Source organism: Suillus plorans (genome assembly GCF_016647745.1).
Source record: "Suillus plorans strain S12 chromosome Unknown HD556scaffold_82, whole genome shotgun sequence".
Classification (NCBI taxonomy): Eukaryota; Fungi; Basidiomycota; class Agaricomycetes; order Boletales; family Suillaceae; genus Suillus; species Suillus plorans.
In genome coordinates this window covers 3,378-20,240 of record NW_024537466.1, presented here as the reverse complement: position 1 = coordinate 20,240, position 16,863 = coordinate 3,378, and the positions used below count along the sequence as shown (strand labels likewise).

Below are 16,863 nucleotides of genomic sequence, written 5' to 3'. Positions count from 1 at the left end.
GGTGCCTCGCAGTTGGGCGCATCACAACATTTCATTCCAGCGTTACCGTTCAACACGGCCAGTTGTTCAAATAGTTAATACCTTTGGCGCAAATTGCAGAAGGGCCCGAGCACGTCGCATGGTCCGAACGTTGGTTTGGGCAACTTGGTGGACTGATGTTGAATGGAGTTGAGCCGCCGCTAAAGAGTTTGAATGCCTCAGGGTAGGAAGCGAAAGTATGCCGATGAACTAATTTGGTTAAGGCTGTGTCAAATCTGCACATGCGTGACACTGGGCGCCTTGAACTTATTCACAGCCAAGCTAAAACTCATCAAGCGCCCTGCAAACTTGCGAGCTTAAGCTCGAGTTTCATGGGCATCGCAACAGTGGCAGTGGTTTCAAGATTATCCAGTCCATACTAGTGGCGGCACCGCCCAAAGAACGTGAGTCAATGTTTGATGCCGACTCGGATATCACAACTTTGCTTGCTTCATACCTTGCCGATCGAACTAAACCACAGCCAGCATGTGATCGTCATATCAACCGAGGGACGCATCAACTTATCTGTGTTTGTACGTCAGAGTCACAAATTCACACAGGAACTACAGGAACACCCCTACTTCACTCGCATATAAGCGTCCGATAGATATCGCAACTTCCTTGTCTCCGCTGAAACTAGGAACTAGTTGCGTTTTAATTGTTCCCTCACCCTTGCGATACCTCGCCTGGACTGTTCCCCTTATTTCGTTTGACGCCTATAAAGTCAAGCAGTCCACGAATTGACCAAGACCATCCTCAGATTCTCGGCCTTCACCAGACATACCACAATCAGAACACCTGCAGATTCTCATACCTCACTAGACATACATATCATGTCTTCGTCCCCCAGTACTTCCACAAAATCACATCCGTCCGCCCATAGTTCTACACATGCACATGAACATCCACAAGGCTCCTGTCCAGTGACGGGCAAGACATATGACTTCTGCCCAGCACAGGCTGGGGACGTAAGATCACCCTGCCCGGCGCTGAATGCCCTCGCCAACCATGGTTATATGTGAGTATCAAATCTCCAGAATTGCGATACATAAGAACTAACGATGATTTGTCCAGTCCACGAGATGGCAAGAACATCGGCCCATGGGACCTCGTTCATGGACTCAAAAATGGCTACCGCATATCAACAGTGCTGGCCTGCCTTTTGTCATTTGGCAGCATGCTCCTACTCGGGCAATACAGATCCTTGTCGCTCTCAGATCTCGCTCGTCATAACATGATCGAGCATAACGCATCACTTGTTCACAAAGACGACAGAAACGGCGCCGAATATGCTCCATGCAAGGTGAACAGGAAGCTATTAGAAGCCCTTTGTGCAGAAGGAGGGAAGGTAGTCCCAGACAGAATGACTCTCGAGGATGCCGCGCACATCCGTGTCCAGAGAGAAGTGGAGTGCGGAGTGTTGGATGGTGTGCATGCTGAGATAGCTCGAGGCGAGATAGTCATCGCTATCGGAGTCCTAGGTGGCAAGGACGCGGCGAAGAACGGCGTCACCATTAGCGCATTGCACGATTGGATGCAGCATGAGCGCCTACCTGTTGACTGGAAGCCGGATCACACTCAGGGCTTGTACCAGACATACAAGATGGCGAAGTATGTTAGGGATCGCATGACGGAGATCAAAGCGCAGAAACCACCAGTGGAGTCGCATTAAGATTGGCTTTCCGTCTCTATTTTATTGGTCTTGTTCAGATTTTATTCGTATATATTTCATACCCATCAGACGTCTGTTCGTACAACAAATTTACTTATATCGCACAATATCAATATCTCTGTTAATCATTCTGTATTTCATTCAATCCCTTCACGAGTCACATAGTAGTCACACAGTTGTTGATTATCCCTAATTTATTGCTTGGCCTTGCGGTTCATTCACATGGGATCGAGTGTGAGTATGACTCTACCGGTGACCTCCACCCTGGAATATGAACAGTAAGTACTAAAAGACTGGTAAGAAGTTGTTAGTCCATTTCCATCGCAAATATGTCGTCGTTCCAGACATCGACATGTTGTTTTAAATGGCCCCTGATCAGACCAGCTATACGTGTCCCAGGCCATACCAACATGTTCACGCCTCGCACCCGCAGGCGCCCACGATGACGAAAGATAGCAACGCAGACACCTGAGCTACAGAGACGCTGACGTTGTAGAAAGGAATTCGAAATTCTGTGAAGCCTTATTAGAGAGGTGCATCCAAAGAGAAGTTTGTGTATACCGTATTCTAGAACACATAGTCTCAGAGCTTGAAGGTCGTCAGTGATCATCGATCAGTATTCAGGTGATGCCTTGTTACGTAGAGAGACTCTGTCGAAGTGAGAACTGACCAGCGGAAGCACATTACTTTTGAACCATGACTTTCTTATCCATCGGCTCATTGCAGCCTGCGTCTAAGGTGGCGGTGGGAGCGTATCTGGACAGGGGCTTACTATAGAATGCAAAGACCGATATTGGTGTAAGTGCGCAACTCACATTTTGGCCACGTATCCGCGCGAGAGACGGACATTGTCAAGTGTAATCGACAGACCGACAGATATGCATCGTAGGTTATGGCATATCGGTAACTCCGCCCGCTGGGGCCACGGGGTTGTCGAACGCATGATGATAGCAGGAATACCCAGAGTCGTGTTTTCCATAAGGTATTTTGGGATTGCCATTGGACCGTGTGATGCGAGATATTTGCTCATCAGATGGTAATCTTTCCCCCTACATGGTTAAGGTACTGAGGTCAGCACAAACATATCGCGGGACAATCGTATAGCAGTTTAGACATTATCGATAGCACCCGATTCATCAAACAAATAGACATCACTCTTGATACCAAGTAGTGATAATAAACGCAGTTCCGCATTAGAATTTGAGAGTAATCATGGTGTTACAGGGACTACTCAACTTCCAATTACACGGAGTCCTTGCGGCCTTGGAAAAATCCATTCACTTCAAGTCGGAGCGTCAGGAAGACCGTGATCTGTTTTTGTTGGTACTCAGAGGGCACGATGGGCCGCTTGATTTAATGTTTTGCCAAGAATGGCTGTGCAAGGATGTCCGTTTTCCGAGTCTTGGAAAAAGATGTCATAAGTTTAGAACTGCATCTACCGCGGGGAAGTGACATGTTAAGATACCAACAGTCAAAACAGTTCACTTCCCTCTCGTGTTGGCTCTTCTAGAGGCCTTGATGGGAAAGCGAGCTAGCGCGCGCGCAAGATCTATTAGACTGTTGGTTAGCCGGTCAACCGGTCAGTACCTCAGTGGTGGTGACCGTAATCGTAAGCATGCGGCTGTTGCCGAGCTGGATGTACTGAGTACGGACTTATTTTGTCTGTTACCATTCTCGAACATAGAGATGAGGAGCAGCTATAGCATTCAGTCACATCTTCTTCTGCTCTGTGGCCTAATTTCACTTACAACACAAAAAGACGTACCAGACGCCTTCAGATTTCCGCCTAGTGAAGCAGTGGACAATGTTAATCCGTCAGCATTACCACTCGCACATTCAAGTTGTTATCCATATGTCTAACTCATACTGTTTCGATAGGCTTATTGGCAATGGTGGGGACTCTCCAAATGGGTCTGGAGGCATGATTCCGTCAACTTCGCCCCCATTTGCCATGACACGATGGGTGGCCCAAACATCTGAGAACTACGTATCTGTCACTCCATATAATTACACTGCGACATCAATCCATGGCTTTCAAGCAACCCACCAACCAGCCATCTGGATGGGTGAGAGCGGTCAAGTGGTAATATCTCCAGGCGCCGGTCAGGTGCAACCTAAATTCGACAATCGAGGCATGAGTTTCACTCACGAGAACGAAGTTATCACTGCTAGTTACTACAGTGTGAACATGAATGCTATTGAAGGGGGTCAAATTTTAGCCGAACAAAGCTCTAGTACGTTATCTATTCCATATCGACAGATATTTCAATTTGCTGAGTTCTATTGAGCTTCTCGTGTCGGACACCTCCGCTTCACGTTCATTGATACCCGTCAACCTTACGTTCTTGTTGAGGCTACTCGGGCTAGCGTTCTCGGGTCTTCAGACTCGCATAATCTGACTTATCCTCAAGGTTCTATATTCATTAATCCTGACACTCGCGAAATTTCTGGCAACAATCCTGAGCGTCAGGACTTCATTATTGCGCCTGTTTCGACACCTGCAAAACATTGGAGCGGATATTTCTGCGCGCGCTTCGACCAGCCTTTCGCCTCATGGGGCGTTTCCAAAAATAACACTCTTTTTGATGGCCAGACAAGCGGCAATGGCACACTTCTATCAGGATATGTGTCATTCTCACCTGAAGTGGTGGAAGTCAGTGTCAGGATCGGCGTTTCATTCATTTCTGTTGAGCAAGCTAGAAAGAACTTAGACATGGAGGTACCTGATGGGAATACGCTAGAAGACACAGCGACGGCGACTCGATCAGCTTGGGCTGAGAAATTGGAGTTGATCAAGATCAAAGGTGCTTCCAAAGATCAACTGCAAACTTTTTACACCGCGTTTTTTCACACATTGCAGGCAGTTTTTTTTGTTTGTTCACTGCGGAAGTACCATGCTCATATCTCCTTTTAGTATCCTTACGAGCAGAGCGAATATGGACAGTACTACTCAGGATACGATGATGCCGTGCATCAAGGAATATCATATACTGGATACTCGAACTGGGTAAGCACCAAGCTCTAGGCATGATAGAGGTCTGATGTATTGCATAAGGACACATTTCGTGCCGAATGGGCATGGCTTATTTTATTTGCGCCCGAAAGGATACCAGGTATGGTACAGAGTATGTTGCAGGACTACAAAGAGGTGAATTATATTACGACTTGTTCAATGAAAGATGTTTTCATTCACAGCTCACAGGGTGGTCGACTCCCAATGTGGAAGAACATCGTTGGTAGGTTTTAGTGCCCATCTTAATCCTGAATTCTCATCGAATTTCTGTGGTCAGAGACGAACATCATGGTACCTCGTTTTCTGTTACATGCCGTTCCGTGTGACTAGTGAACATGCCTGCACAGGTCGCAACTCACGCAGATTCCCTCATTGCAGAGGCTGTCTTGAAAGGCATGGCCGGGTTCGATTTAGAGACCGCGTGGGAGGCTGTTTATAGCGATGCAACGGTGCCTCCGGTCAATGATACAACTACTGTGTGGGTTTAAAAGTTCTCTTGTTATACGTGTAACTAAGCCGAATGTCTATAGATACTTTGATCGTCAGGAAGTAAGAATTTGATTTTTCAACCCTTGCAGCATCAGATCTTTTGATTGTCACAGAATGTCGATTATGAAGTTCGTGCTGGCTTGACTTCGGTCTACGAAGAGAAGGGCTGGGTTGCAGACGACATCCATTCCGAATCAGCGTCTCGAACCCTAGACTATTCTTGTGACGATCTTGCTCTCTCTTTATATGGCTAATACTTACCACCTTACCTTGTTTCATTTCATCTATTCAGATGACGATTTTGCCGTATCTGTGCTAGCAGGTCTCCTCAATAAAAGCGAAGAGGAACGGTTTTTCCGACAGCGCTCACTGCAAAATCCCTTTACTATCTTCAACTCACTTACTGGTTTTATGGAAGCACGCAACGCAAGTGGTGCATGGGCGGGTCCCGATAACGGGTGGACGGAAGGCGATAAATGGGCTTATACATCTGACGTGATACACGATACACCGGGATTGATCACTCGCAAAGGCGGTAACGCGACGTTTGTGAAATTCTTGGACGAGCACTTTGATGGTGGTCAGTTCTAACTATGATCCGAATTGGTATTTCTTACTGATTTCTTCGGTCTGCTTCAGGCCACAATGATCATACCAACGAGGTCCGTTCCTAGCATGTGGTATTGAAGCCACTAATACATTCTTGCAGCCATCCCATCATATTCCCTACCTATATTCCCTTGCTGGAGCTGCGTCAAAATCTCAATCACGTATCCGCCAGATTGCAGAGTCAAACTACAACGCTTCCGTCAATGGCCTCTCCGGGGTATGTCAACCTGCAGAATGTTCAGCCAGACCATTTGACTGATATACTGCAGAATGAAGATTGCGGCCAGATGAGCGCGTGGTATTTGTTTAGTGCATTGGGATTTTACCCTGTAAACCCTGTGTCAGGGTTGTATGTGGTCGGGTCGTAAGTGTATGTGTCGTTTCAAAGTCCACCCCTGACCTTGGGAATTTCAGTCCATTTTTTGATGAAGTAGAGATCCAATTCCCATTATCTAACGCCACCGGCCTGAAAATCATTGCGGAGGGCGCACCGTCAAAACCATTCGTAAATTCGCTTACCATCAATAGCGCGGATATACCCAGCCCTATCATTTCGCACAACCAAATACTCGACGGGGGCAGATTTGAGTTCATAATGTCCAGCCGACCACAGGCCTGGGGGAGTAGCACTTTGAACAACAATACAGTGAGTGATAAAAGTCCGTGCGCCATCTTGTTTATTGACGCGGTTAGCAATAGGATTTAACCAACGAGCAAGGCAAATCGCCACAATACTACATACATGGACCTTGAGCTGCGTTGAGGATATTCATACATATTTATTGCACTTGAACGAGTTGAGTATGAGCCGCGCTAGTGACAGAGCCCACTGTATGAGGCCGTTACACAAAAGCAGACAACTCTGGAGTAAACGATGCTCCACTGATACCATAGGCCCAGAAGATTCGAAATGTTGTAGTATACCCATGAAATTCATCGGAGAGATGGCATATGTAAGTCAAGAAAGCATGCAGATCATCGTCACATCCTAAGCACGCATCAGGAAATGGACGGGAGTAGCTGGAATCTGAAGGAGATGGAATCATTGATGTATATAATACTGCTACAATCCAAAGAGGAGCTACATTACGCTGCGATAGTAAGGAGTCATAGTCAATATTAATGGCCTCTCCCAAACGAGAAACCGCGCTGCCCAGCTTGCTGGAAAAACTGCGCAAATGGATGCTCTCCGCCGCCACCACCGAACGGACTTGCGAATCCAGTGAATGGAGTGCCTCCATGTGAGCCAGAATCATTTGGGTCATCACCGTTGTCGAAGCGTTGTCGTAGTTCTACACGATATGATGAGTAAGATGCGCAAATATGTTGATTATACATGTTCTTGCCTGGATTAGTCAGGACCTCGTATGCCTCATTCACTTCTGCCATTTTTGCCTCTGAGCCTCCCTTGTCAGGATGCGCTGTCATAGCTGCTTTGCGGCTGGGAAAGTCATTGACAAGAAACACGAGAGAGAACGCAAGTCTTACAACGCTTTCTTGATAGTTTTCGCATCTGCATCCCTGGAGACGCCAAGAACCTTGTAGTAATCCTTCTGCTTGGATTGCTTTAGTAGCCGTTGAGCTTTCTGTAAGCGTGCTAACACCTGTTGAATGGCAATTTAGAATGCTGAGCACTTAGATCGAGAGGGGTAGCTTACGTCTCTGTCGCTGCGACCACTGCTCTCAAACGCCCGTTCAAAAGAGCGTACTGCATCTTCCCACTCTTCACGAATCAGCATTGCCTCGCCCTTCACCACCCACGCGTCGACTTCCACATTGGTGTCGCCGCCCATATCATTCAGGGCCCGGAAGGTATCTTCAGACATCGCAAGCAGAGCGTCACACCAAGGTTCGCCCTTCTTTGCGTTGTTGAGCCTCAAATAGGCACGGCATGCTCCACGAAGGATAAGAGCGCGACGCGGGCTTGAAGAGATAACAGTAGGTAGGGGGAGCTTGGATGAAGGTGGTGACAGCATCTCTGGATCCCCATTCGCAAGCAGTGCGTCTTCGAAAGTACGGGCAAAGCCATTGCCAGGAAAGTCTTTCGCATTACCAACGACATGCTTTAAAACACCTTTCCAATCACCGGCCTCCAAAAGCTTCTCCAATTTGGCAAAACCCTTATCGAGAGATTTCGTGAGTCTATGGGCTGGTAAACACAAAGATGAGTCGGGGTCCAAATGAAGACATTGTTTGAGAGGTGAAAGGTGCGAGGACGACTGTGAAGGTGGAATCAGGAAGTACGAGAGGCGGAAGATACGCATAAGAGAGAGAGTGGTAGGGTGGGATAAATATGACAGTCGACTGAGTTCTTGTAAGTATGTGTAAACGTATGAATAACAAGAGCTCACGTCAGGTCGACCACAGCCCCTTGCACGTCGCCACTGGCCAAATTACAATCTGCTCTCGTCTGCCTGAGCTCAAAACTATGACTGGCTACTCGTAGAGCCTGCGTTGCAGCTTCTGAGCAAACAGTCCATAGCTGGGCGCGTCTTGCTTTAACAGCCTTAGAGGCTACTGCCTCAGCCTCCTTGATATCACTAAGCATGTCGTTCGCAGATTGATCGCCAGCAACTTTCATGTTATACGCTGCAAGTAACTCCTTGGCACGAGCCCATTCTCCTTCCTTGGTATGGATCTTCGCCATCATCATAATGGCGCGGTCGAATTCTCCGCCAGTCAATTCCAGAACCTTGGTGAAGTCATCAAGCGCGCTCGCATGACGGCTTAACGAGAAGTAAGCTGTAGCTCGCTTGTAAAACAGTAAATAATCTGCAGGGGAGAGCGAGATGGCGTCTGTGTATGCTTTCGCTGCATCGTTAAATTGTCCAGCGGAAAGCAGGGCATCACCGCGGACTATTAGAGGCTGAAGCCCTGGTGGAGCGAGTCCAGATGACGAAGCGTCCGATAAAACAGGTTTAGCGAGCAATAACAGTAGCCCAGCAAAACAGTACAGTCGCATAACGAGACAATGAACACTTATTGGAGTCAGTGGAGCGGCTCTTGATTTTCGGAATACTTCAACATCGACCACGTCCACTATCCCACGTACAAATATCACGTGAATGTCACGTGCTGAGCCAATTTAACTTTCTGCGCGCCGAGGAACGAGGCAGCGTAGAAATCGGTCTATGTATCCTACTAGGCTGTCCACCTCCTTCATGGCTGACGCAGTCAGCCGTCCCCGAAGGTAAGGCTCTGACGACGACCAGAGAGGGAGGTAAGTAAAGTGGATCGGTAGCAGTGGTTTCGACCTTGCGAAAGGTCTCATCAGGGGGCTACCGCTACCCCAACCACTTGTACTTCTAGTTCTACGTAGGAATCCTCCTTCTTAAGCATATGTCAGTGGGAGTGCACAGACCCGCGGTCCGTGCTCGAATCCCTTTCCACCTCCCAAATGGGCAGGCTGGCAAAGGGGAACACGACCATGTGCAGCGTCTGATGACCCACCGATTGAGAAGTTTACAAATCGGGGTAATCTAATAATAAACGTGTACCTTACGTCTAGCCCTTAAGGCCCAAGACTAAAAGAATTAAACCAGGAACCGGCTCTTTCGGGCCGGTACCGGGATTTCATGATCGACATCCGTATAGGTCGGAACATAGACATCAACTCATGGAGCTTATTCAAGTTAATGTATCACCACCATAAGTGATACGCAAGGCAATGAATCACAATTTCTTGAAATAACTTGAACGTGAGTACCACCGCTTATTACATGTTGATTTCCAGGAACCAAAAAAAATAGGCGACTCATGTTACAAGATTGCTGACGTTAAGCAATCCCAGATGAGCCAGGCCCCGGCGCCAGTGTGCAGACGAATCTGCAGCATATAGGCACAACAAAACCAGAACTACAAGAATATGACCTCCCCTGCTAGCCACATTTATACAGGAGGATTCAGACAACGAGCCCACGTGCTACTGGTATGCGAGTGACTGCTGTACTCAGTCAATATCGATCAAGACTATGTAGCACCGCAACGATATAACAGGATGTATGTCATCGACTTAACGTGCGCTGTGCTGGCTCGGTCAGGTCATAGCTCATGGAAAATGGTATGGATGGATGCAACATGACTATGGTTGCCAGCAGATCTATGAATTATCGAGTCTCGCTTGTATTAACTCATTCTTACCAGTCATCATACATCAGTAAATTCATGAGTCCGTGATATTGTAGTCGTGAGAACTATAGAAGTATGTAATTCTGCTCCGGCTAAACATAGCTATCTACACCGCGAAAAATTCGAGTTGTTGGTACATAGCCATGGATGGATGCAAATTTTGATTACAATGAGGAGTTACTGATGACATTGCGACATTACGACATCGCGGCCAACAAGGGATCGTACCCTAATCATGTACAAGTTGTTAAACATGTTTATTTGTCGCAATTTAATTTTTCAATGTCAAAGCTATTCATGCCTTTATCGTGAAAAGTAGCACTAGCACTAGTTGTCATATATATATTAATATTGCAGGCTATGACGATGCAATGATATTGTACCATCACAACCTAAAAAATTGATGGTAGGCAATTGTGTCTGGGCTGTTGAGCATTCGCGCTTTCCGTCTTCTGTGGTTTGATTTACCTGGCAAGAGATAGCTATATAATGTGCGTAATATTGCTACCGCACTGTAACACGATATATAGGTTTCCGATGCGAAAGCGTCTCTAGTACAGCTGGCAGCGGCCGCAGTGTTTAACTCGCTGTACTAGTCCAAGCTTCACATCCATTTACAGCACAATGATGCTGACGATGACTTAACTCATGATGATTATATTCCTCGTCCATCCAATTCGCAACCGTCAGCCATGGGGTAGCTCATGACTGGAGAGCATGGAAGTGTTATTGCTTGGCACTCTTAGATTATGAATGTACTGAGTAATACGAAAATGCATGCCACTACAATATCTCTAGGTCTGGAATAGAAGAAAGTTCTTTGACTTGTGCAATAATATCATGATCTGACGCATTTCTCTTGTATTCTCCGCCGCGCTGCTGTACTAGCAAAAAGGCGCCAAAAGTCTGCTCGAGGCAGGCAGTCAATCGCAACGCTTGATCGCTCAGTTCTGAATGAACCGACTCCAATGCCTCGTGGAACCCGCCAGGCGAATCCTGTAGTGGAGACCCGGGCGCAGACCATGACCTTCCTCGCCCTGCGTGTCGAAAAGAACGTTAGACAGTTCTGCCAAGCCAGACGGTTCCACAAAGTCAGGAAGCTCAAAATGATGATGAATTGCCAGCCATCCTCGCCAATTTTGTCTGTTGGACGCAATGAGGTGCTGCATAGAGTCAATATATACATTCCCAAGCCTCGAAAGCAGAGACTGAACATACCCTCGTTTTAAAGTTTCCAATTCGGTGCCGATACTTTCACGACAGTATTAGGAGCGCTCCTTCATTAGCAAGCAGAAATCGGATGCACCACTGTATCAAAACCAACGCCCTTTGAACACATACATCCCGTGATTATTCGGACATCATCTCTAGTCTCGCCTAAAAATGTGAACTGAAGCTACTTGCGTACGACGCCTGCGACTATAAGTCAGACTACGGGTGATGTGACAAGTGTCTGTATGACGAACCATTATGCCAGGACTATGCTGTCCGATGCAAGGATTGGGGTCTTTATCGATGATACGAACTGAGATGCAGGTCGTCAACGCTGCTACTAGACCTGTTGGCCCAGCGCCTACTTGAGAAAGAAGAGAGTGGGCACGCATACTCACAGATATTCAAGACTGGGTACCCGTGGTCCATTCTAACAGAATGTTGGACTCTTCCCGGGTCACTAGCTCTGCAGCGCGAGTGGGATACAGATTGAAGTGAGGATATACATGAGGATCTACATGCTCTGTGAGAAGAAAAGGGAGAAAAACGTGATGTAGAACTCACAAATTACCAAGAAGGGTACGTGCTACTCGAAACGGAAGGCTTGCTGTTAGTTATGTCCGCCTCCCCACTCGCTAATTCTGCCGCGCGGGCAGGATACAGATCGAAGTGCGGATACATGGCAGGATCTACATACACTATGAGAAGATGGCTAAGAAAAAACTGAATGCGGAACTCACAAACGACAAGGAAGGGATACACTGGAACAGAGAACTTGCCATTGGTCATATCCTCCGACTCGTCAATTCTGCCGCACGGGCGGGATACAGATCGAAGTGGGGGTACACAGCAGGATCTAGGTACTCCGTGAGAAGTAAGTAAGAGGACATAATGTAAAACTCACAAATGACCAATAAGGGGTACGTGCTGCTCGAAATGAAAAGCTTATTGTTGGTAATGTCCTCCTCCCGACTTGCTAATTCTGCCACACGGGCGGGATACAGATCGAAGTGCGGATACACAGCAGGATCTGCGTACTTTGTGAGAAAGCGAGTAGTAGGACATAATGTAGAGCTTACAAATGACCAAAAAGGGATACGTGCTACTCGCAGCGATGAACTTGCTGGTCGTCAGATCCTTGTCATCACTGGACGCATGTATCTGAACATGTGGATACAGGTCAAAGTGAGGATAAGCGGGAGGATCTACATGAAGCAAATTAAGTATCGGGCAATTGCTCACTTTCACTTGAGCCAACTCACAAGGGCAAATGTATGGGTAAGTGCCCGCAAGGTCACCTGATACGCTATCGACAATGTCCTGAAAGGAGTAAAGATTCTGAATCACTATTCACCGAATTGAGTCTCCTGCTTTACCTTGGCAGACGCCTCTTGTTGCGAACCTCCGGACCCAATTTTTGGTAAGGTAGGATACAGGCCAAAGTGTGGATATGCCGCAGGATCTAGAATGAAAGGTTCAGTACATCAGACTCGAGGGTGAAGGTGAGGTCTTACATAAATCGAATGACGGGTAATACCTAGCTAAGGTGACTTTCACACATTCCGACTTGTAGTGAGTCTGAGATATGCTCATAGGGCTCTCGCACGTCTTATTTAACGTCGGGTATGGCTCAACAAAAGGGTAAACCGAGGGATCTAACGCGCCAGTCAGGGTGACTCGTTATGAAAAATACTGGGTGACTCACAGATGTCCAGCCATAGATAGCATGATGACAAGCGGATAGTGATTTCAGAGGCATCTTCGACTTCGGTTGGGGGATATACTGTTTTCAGGCTCCACGGATAGCCTGCAGGATCTAGGAGACAATGAGATACAAACCAGTAATCAATGCGCGCTTGTTCCACATACAGATATCGAAAACAGGATATTGTGGCCGAGGTTTTACTTGAACGGGCTGCGCAATCTCGTCTTTTGCTCTCCGGGGTCCAGCCACCTCAGTACTGGCTTGTGGATACAGGTTCACATGAGGGTAAACAGGAGATTCTAGCGCGCGTTAGACCTCGTTCAAGAAAGGGCGCAAGATAACTCACATATAATCAACCACGGATAGCTACTGGGGAGCACTACAGATGAAGATAATTCGATGGCCGGTGCCGGATAAATCGAATTGAGGTTATACAGGTAAAGCGGCGGGTCTAAAAACAATCAGCCCAGAAAAAAGTGTGACGCCAAGGACCACTCACAAAGATTAAATAGGGGGTAAGCTGGAGCAAGTTCCACAATGACAGATTTTTTTGGCTGAGAGGCGGCCGTCTTTTCAGCAGAAGTGATAACTGAGCATGCAATCGAAGGATATAAGTTAAAATGAGGGTAAACTGCAGGATCTATTGTTCGGGCTGAGCATCTAATGAGAATAACAAACGGTCACATCTTACATTGGAGACGGTCGATCAGCACAGTCGTAAGGAGGAGAATTGGCAGGGACTTTGTCATCGAAAGACGAACAGACCAAATTCACGTGATACCTAACACAGCCAAACATCGGCTTGTTGTCAATATGCAAACAACGCGTAAATAAACCCCTACTTACCACTAACCATGCCTCGGACACGCGCTACTAAAAACCAACCTACTCTGGCGAGTCAATCCCAAAGTACACCTGCTAAGCCCAGACGCATCCAACCACGCTTCGCCGTGCCGCATGTAGGATCTCGTTTGGGAGTTTGAGGGCTACGAGTTCTATCTAGTCCGAGTCTGGCGAGAGTGGGATGGTTGCACTTGACAGTACGTTTCAGCTTGTTTGATTTCACTTTTGATAATTTGGTGTGAGCAGTACTTATCTTATTCTATCTTCGATGCTTCAGTTTTGATTTCCTCATTCCCTCTGGTTTCGACGTATCTGTATGTCTTTACGATAGTTTTATTTGCTTCATCTGACGAGTTCTTTTGATTTCTTTCCCCACACTTCCAATTCTTTTATTGAGTTAATTTTGTTATCATCTTTCTTTCGCTACTCACAACACTCATTCCAACGGAAGTTTGAATATTTACTTTCCTCCGTATCATTTGGAAGCTCTCGACGCCACAATTGCAGAGGCGCGCCTGCAGCTCCTCCGCAATCACGGTTTCTCTACAAGCACGCAGTACGATGATCTGAAGCTTCGAGTACTAGTCTCGGTTGCCTTGTGTGCACATATTCACTAACTTATTCTGGATGTTTGACGCGGCTAAAGCAAGGAAACTAGTAAGTACAATAGTTGTTGTTGCCGTTCTAACTAATTGTTTCTAGGTTCCCGAAGGTACTCAAGGGACAGACCATCCTCTCGTGACTTTATCCACTGCCGGCGACGCTAAACGGCTCTACACGCACATCAGCGGCTACATCCATTCTCGCCTTACGTGTCTACTATGGCAGTCTCAACGATTCGGAAGAGCAGAGGAAGGTATGTGACTTGATTCCCTGTGTACAGATATCCACTCATCTTAATCTCGGAATATGACAATGAACCGAACACGCTTGTGAGTGATATTGTTGCCGTCACTATCTATTCTGACGGATTGTTTCTAGGCTACTGGAAACAAATAGGACAAGACTGTCCAGTGTCAATACAGGCAAGATGTACTAGTAGATCTCCACTCCTTCGCGTTACACATTCAATGCCATTTTCCATCCTACCTGTCGCATTACGGACACTTTTAACACTGTTTCGATACTCACCCCGTACTACACTTTCGATGCTGCGATCAACACCTTGTTTCGCGTTTTCGTTGTCTGTAGTGTTTTTGAGCTATGCTAGTGCTACAGGCGTGTTTTACTTCCCCCGTCTGAATTGTAAATGTGCTAATCGACTCAACTACTATCATAAGCATATCCTGGCACACCTCGGCTGTTTCAACCAGTTCTTACTGGGATCATTCAACTGCGGGCGACTTCGGCTTTATATCAGCGAGGGTTTCGACATATACTCTGTGCTTAAGTAGTTCTGTTAACTGCAAACGACGTTTGCTTGGCAACGTCACGAGAATTTGTACAGAGACCAGCCTCGCGTGCAAGAGCCTCTTCCCACCCTTCCTCAAATAGTTCTGCATGCTCAGATGGGTGCACGACGCTTCCTGCGATCTTGCCTTGATTTTTAGTCCGCAGCTCGTCTCGCCATACGTCGACCACGTTAGGTACTTCGCTGTGCCGAAATCAGTTTTAAAATTACATTCACGGCTGAATCACACATACCTTGGTGCATATGTTCGTGCAAAGAGCGCAGCTTCTGGTGCACGATTCGTTTTCAGAAGTAGATCCACACACGGTTTGGCCTCGCCCAGTTGAAACAGCGTCGCAAACGCCAAATTTTCTGCACCCTTCTCTTCAGCCGTCGCTGCAAGCTTGTGCAGTCCCTCTCGATCGCCCATCGAAAGCAGAAGAAGCATCAGCGTACTCAAATCACCCGCCTTTTCGAACGCCTCCCGAGCCAGGTCAAATCGCCATACCATAAGGGCACGATCGCCGATTGCTTTCCACTTCGTCTCCGATTCTGGCTCTGAGACGGAGCGCGCGATCCTGACCGCCGTGTCTAGGTCATCGAGCTGCAGTGAGAGGTCGAACTTGTGATCGGGGTCTGTGGTGACCTGCAGAGCAAGCTCCTTGAGGTCTAAGGAAAGAGAGACTGAATCCTGGGCCCTAATAAGTAATTAGAACCATACATACCTCGACCCTCCAGAAACAGAGCAACTTTGTTTAGCTGTTCCTCGGGCAAAGTGGGTAAAATTTCGGCCGCCGAGTCCATGTCACCATGGAGGACGGCTGTCTGGTATTCAACAACGCTAGAGGACAACGAATGCCCAAGGTCCATGCTGTATGTAGACTCATCCAAGCCAAGCTTGAGAGGCATGAGATATGTAGACTGTAATAATAATATGGCGTCGGCGTCGTTCAGTACAAGTGACACTTGTAAAATACGCACGTGATGTAGACGGGTCCGTGGACTTGCAGGTGACGAATTTCGAAACATTTTGAGTGACTTGGAGATTACTATCATACGCATCATTAGCCCTACTAACGCCAGTCAAGTCAACCTTAAGTCACAGTTATGAGAGTGGCACGCGTACAGGATTTACATCAAAAGGAGAGGTCATTGTCCACTTCCTCTCCAGTATCATCACACTCATGATCAGATGCTTCCTCGTCCTCGTCCTCCTCTTCCTCGTCACGTTCACCTTCCTCTTCCTCAGCCGGATCATCATCCATCTGCTCTTCATTGTCATCTTTTTCGTTTCGGCCCTCATTGATTTGGCCTTCATCAACATCCATAGCTTCCACCGGTGCCGATGAATCGAAGCCAGAACAGTGTCTCACCACCCTCCGCAGACTTGCTGGGTGTCCTACCCCTAAGTGAGTATAACGCAGAAACATATCACGATCGACAAAACTAAGTCCAACAGATAGCTTGAGTCGCTATTGAAGCCAGAAGAAGACGCGCTGGACTCACATTCCAACGTAATATGCTTCCCAGTCATCTAGCTCCTCCTCGGCACGTGCTAACGATTTTCCGTGGCGAAGTGAACTAACACCGCGCCTTGAAGCGAATGCGGGAATTAAATGGGCTCCTCGAATGACTTGCCCCGGATCAAGAAATCCGAACGCGTCACGGTCCGACTCTTCGACAAATGCTACCTTGGGAAGGCGAGCGTGTTGCATGCCTGACTGGTAGCCTGACGATACTAATGGTGCAAGCCACCTGACATAGAGGACCTCGAGGTGCCGTGT

General features: G+C 47.3%; 5 protein-coding genes across 5 annotated transcripts; 2 read left to right on the top strand and 3 right to left on the bottom strand.

Moving 5' to 3' along the window:
• The first annotated feature begins 1,012 nt into the window (after positions 1–1,012).
• On the top strand, positions 1,013–1,912 carry HD556DRAFT_1410568 (uncharacterized protein). The gene is made up of 2 exons (XM_041304151.1): positions 1,013–1,036; positions 1,093–1,912. Exon 2 carries the CDS (start codon positions 1,196–1,198, stop codon positions 1,688–1,690), a length of 495 nt encoding a protein of 164 aa, XP_041154547.1. The 5' UTR covers positions 1,013–1,036; positions 1,093–1,195; the 3' UTR covers positions 1,691–1,912.
• Positions 1,913–3,376: 1,464 nt separating this feature from the next.
• Positions 3,377–6,554, top strand: HD556DRAFT_1434493 (glycoside hydrolase family 92 protein; the record flags this gene model as incomplete). The annotated part of the gene is made up of 16 exons (XM_041305330.1): positions 3,377–3,504; positions 3,569–3,924; positions 3,979–4,550; positions 4,605–4,697; positions 4,746–4,838; positions 4,893–4,926; positions 4,981–4,994; positions 5,051–5,181; positions 5,234–5,252; positions 5,306–5,414; positions 5,485–5,772; positions 5,832–5,854; positions 5,902–6,018; positions 6,071–6,165; positions 6,216–6,447; positions 6,501–6,554. The coding sequence occupies 16 exons, from the start codon at positions 3,377–3,379 to the stop codon at positions 6,552–6,554; spliced, it is 2,358 nt and encodes a 785-aa protein (XP_041154546.1).
• Positions 6,555–6,920: 366 nt separating this feature from the next.
• HD556DRAFT_1247208 (uncharacterized protein) lies at positions 6,921–8,763 on the bottom strand (the record flags this gene model as incomplete). Its single annotated transcript, XM_041298681.1, has 4 exons — positions 6,921–7,242; positions 7,290–7,405; positions 7,460–8,105; positions 8,153–8,763. The coding sequence occupies 4 exons, from the start codon at positions 8,761–8,763 to the stop codon at positions 6,921–6,923; spliced, it is 1,695 nt and encodes a 564-aa protein (XP_041154545.1).
• Positions 8,764–11,708: 2,945 nt separating this feature from the next.
• Positions 11,709–13,595, bottom strand: HD556DRAFT_1448973 (uncharacterized protein; the record flags this gene model as incomplete). The annotated part of the gene is made up of 13 exons (XM_041307520.1): positions 11,709–11,830; positions 11,882–11,902; positions 11,959–11,997; positions 12,046–12,171; positions 12,221–12,346; positions 12,404–12,461; positions 12,518–12,603; positions 12,656–12,796; positions 12,847–12,957; positions 13,011–13,145; positions 13,217–13,297; positions 13,346–13,486; positions 13,538–13,595. The coding sequence occupies 13 exons, from the start codon at positions 13,593–13,595 to the stop codon at positions 11,709–11,711; spliced, it is 1,245 nt and encodes a 414-aa protein (XP_041154544.1).
• Positions 13,596–15,075: 1,480 nt separating this feature from the next.
• Positions 15,076–15,988, bottom strand: HD556DRAFT_1448972 (coatomer WD associated region-domain-containing protein; the record flags this gene model as incomplete). The annotated part of the gene is made up of 3 exons (XM_041307519.1): positions 15,076–15,283; positions 15,334–15,748; positions 15,805–15,988. 3 exons carry the CDS (start codon positions 15,986–15,988, stop codon positions 15,076–15,078), a joined length of 807 nt encoding a protein of 268 aa, XP_041154543.1.
• Between the last annotated feature and the right edge of the window lie 875 nt (positions 15,989–16,863).

Excerpts from the sequence above, each read along its gene's own strand:
- HD556DRAFT_1410568 (XM_041304151.1), top strand. The coding sequence starts at position 1,196 with ATGCTCCTACTCGGGCAATACAGATCCTTGTCGCTCTCAGATCTCGCT.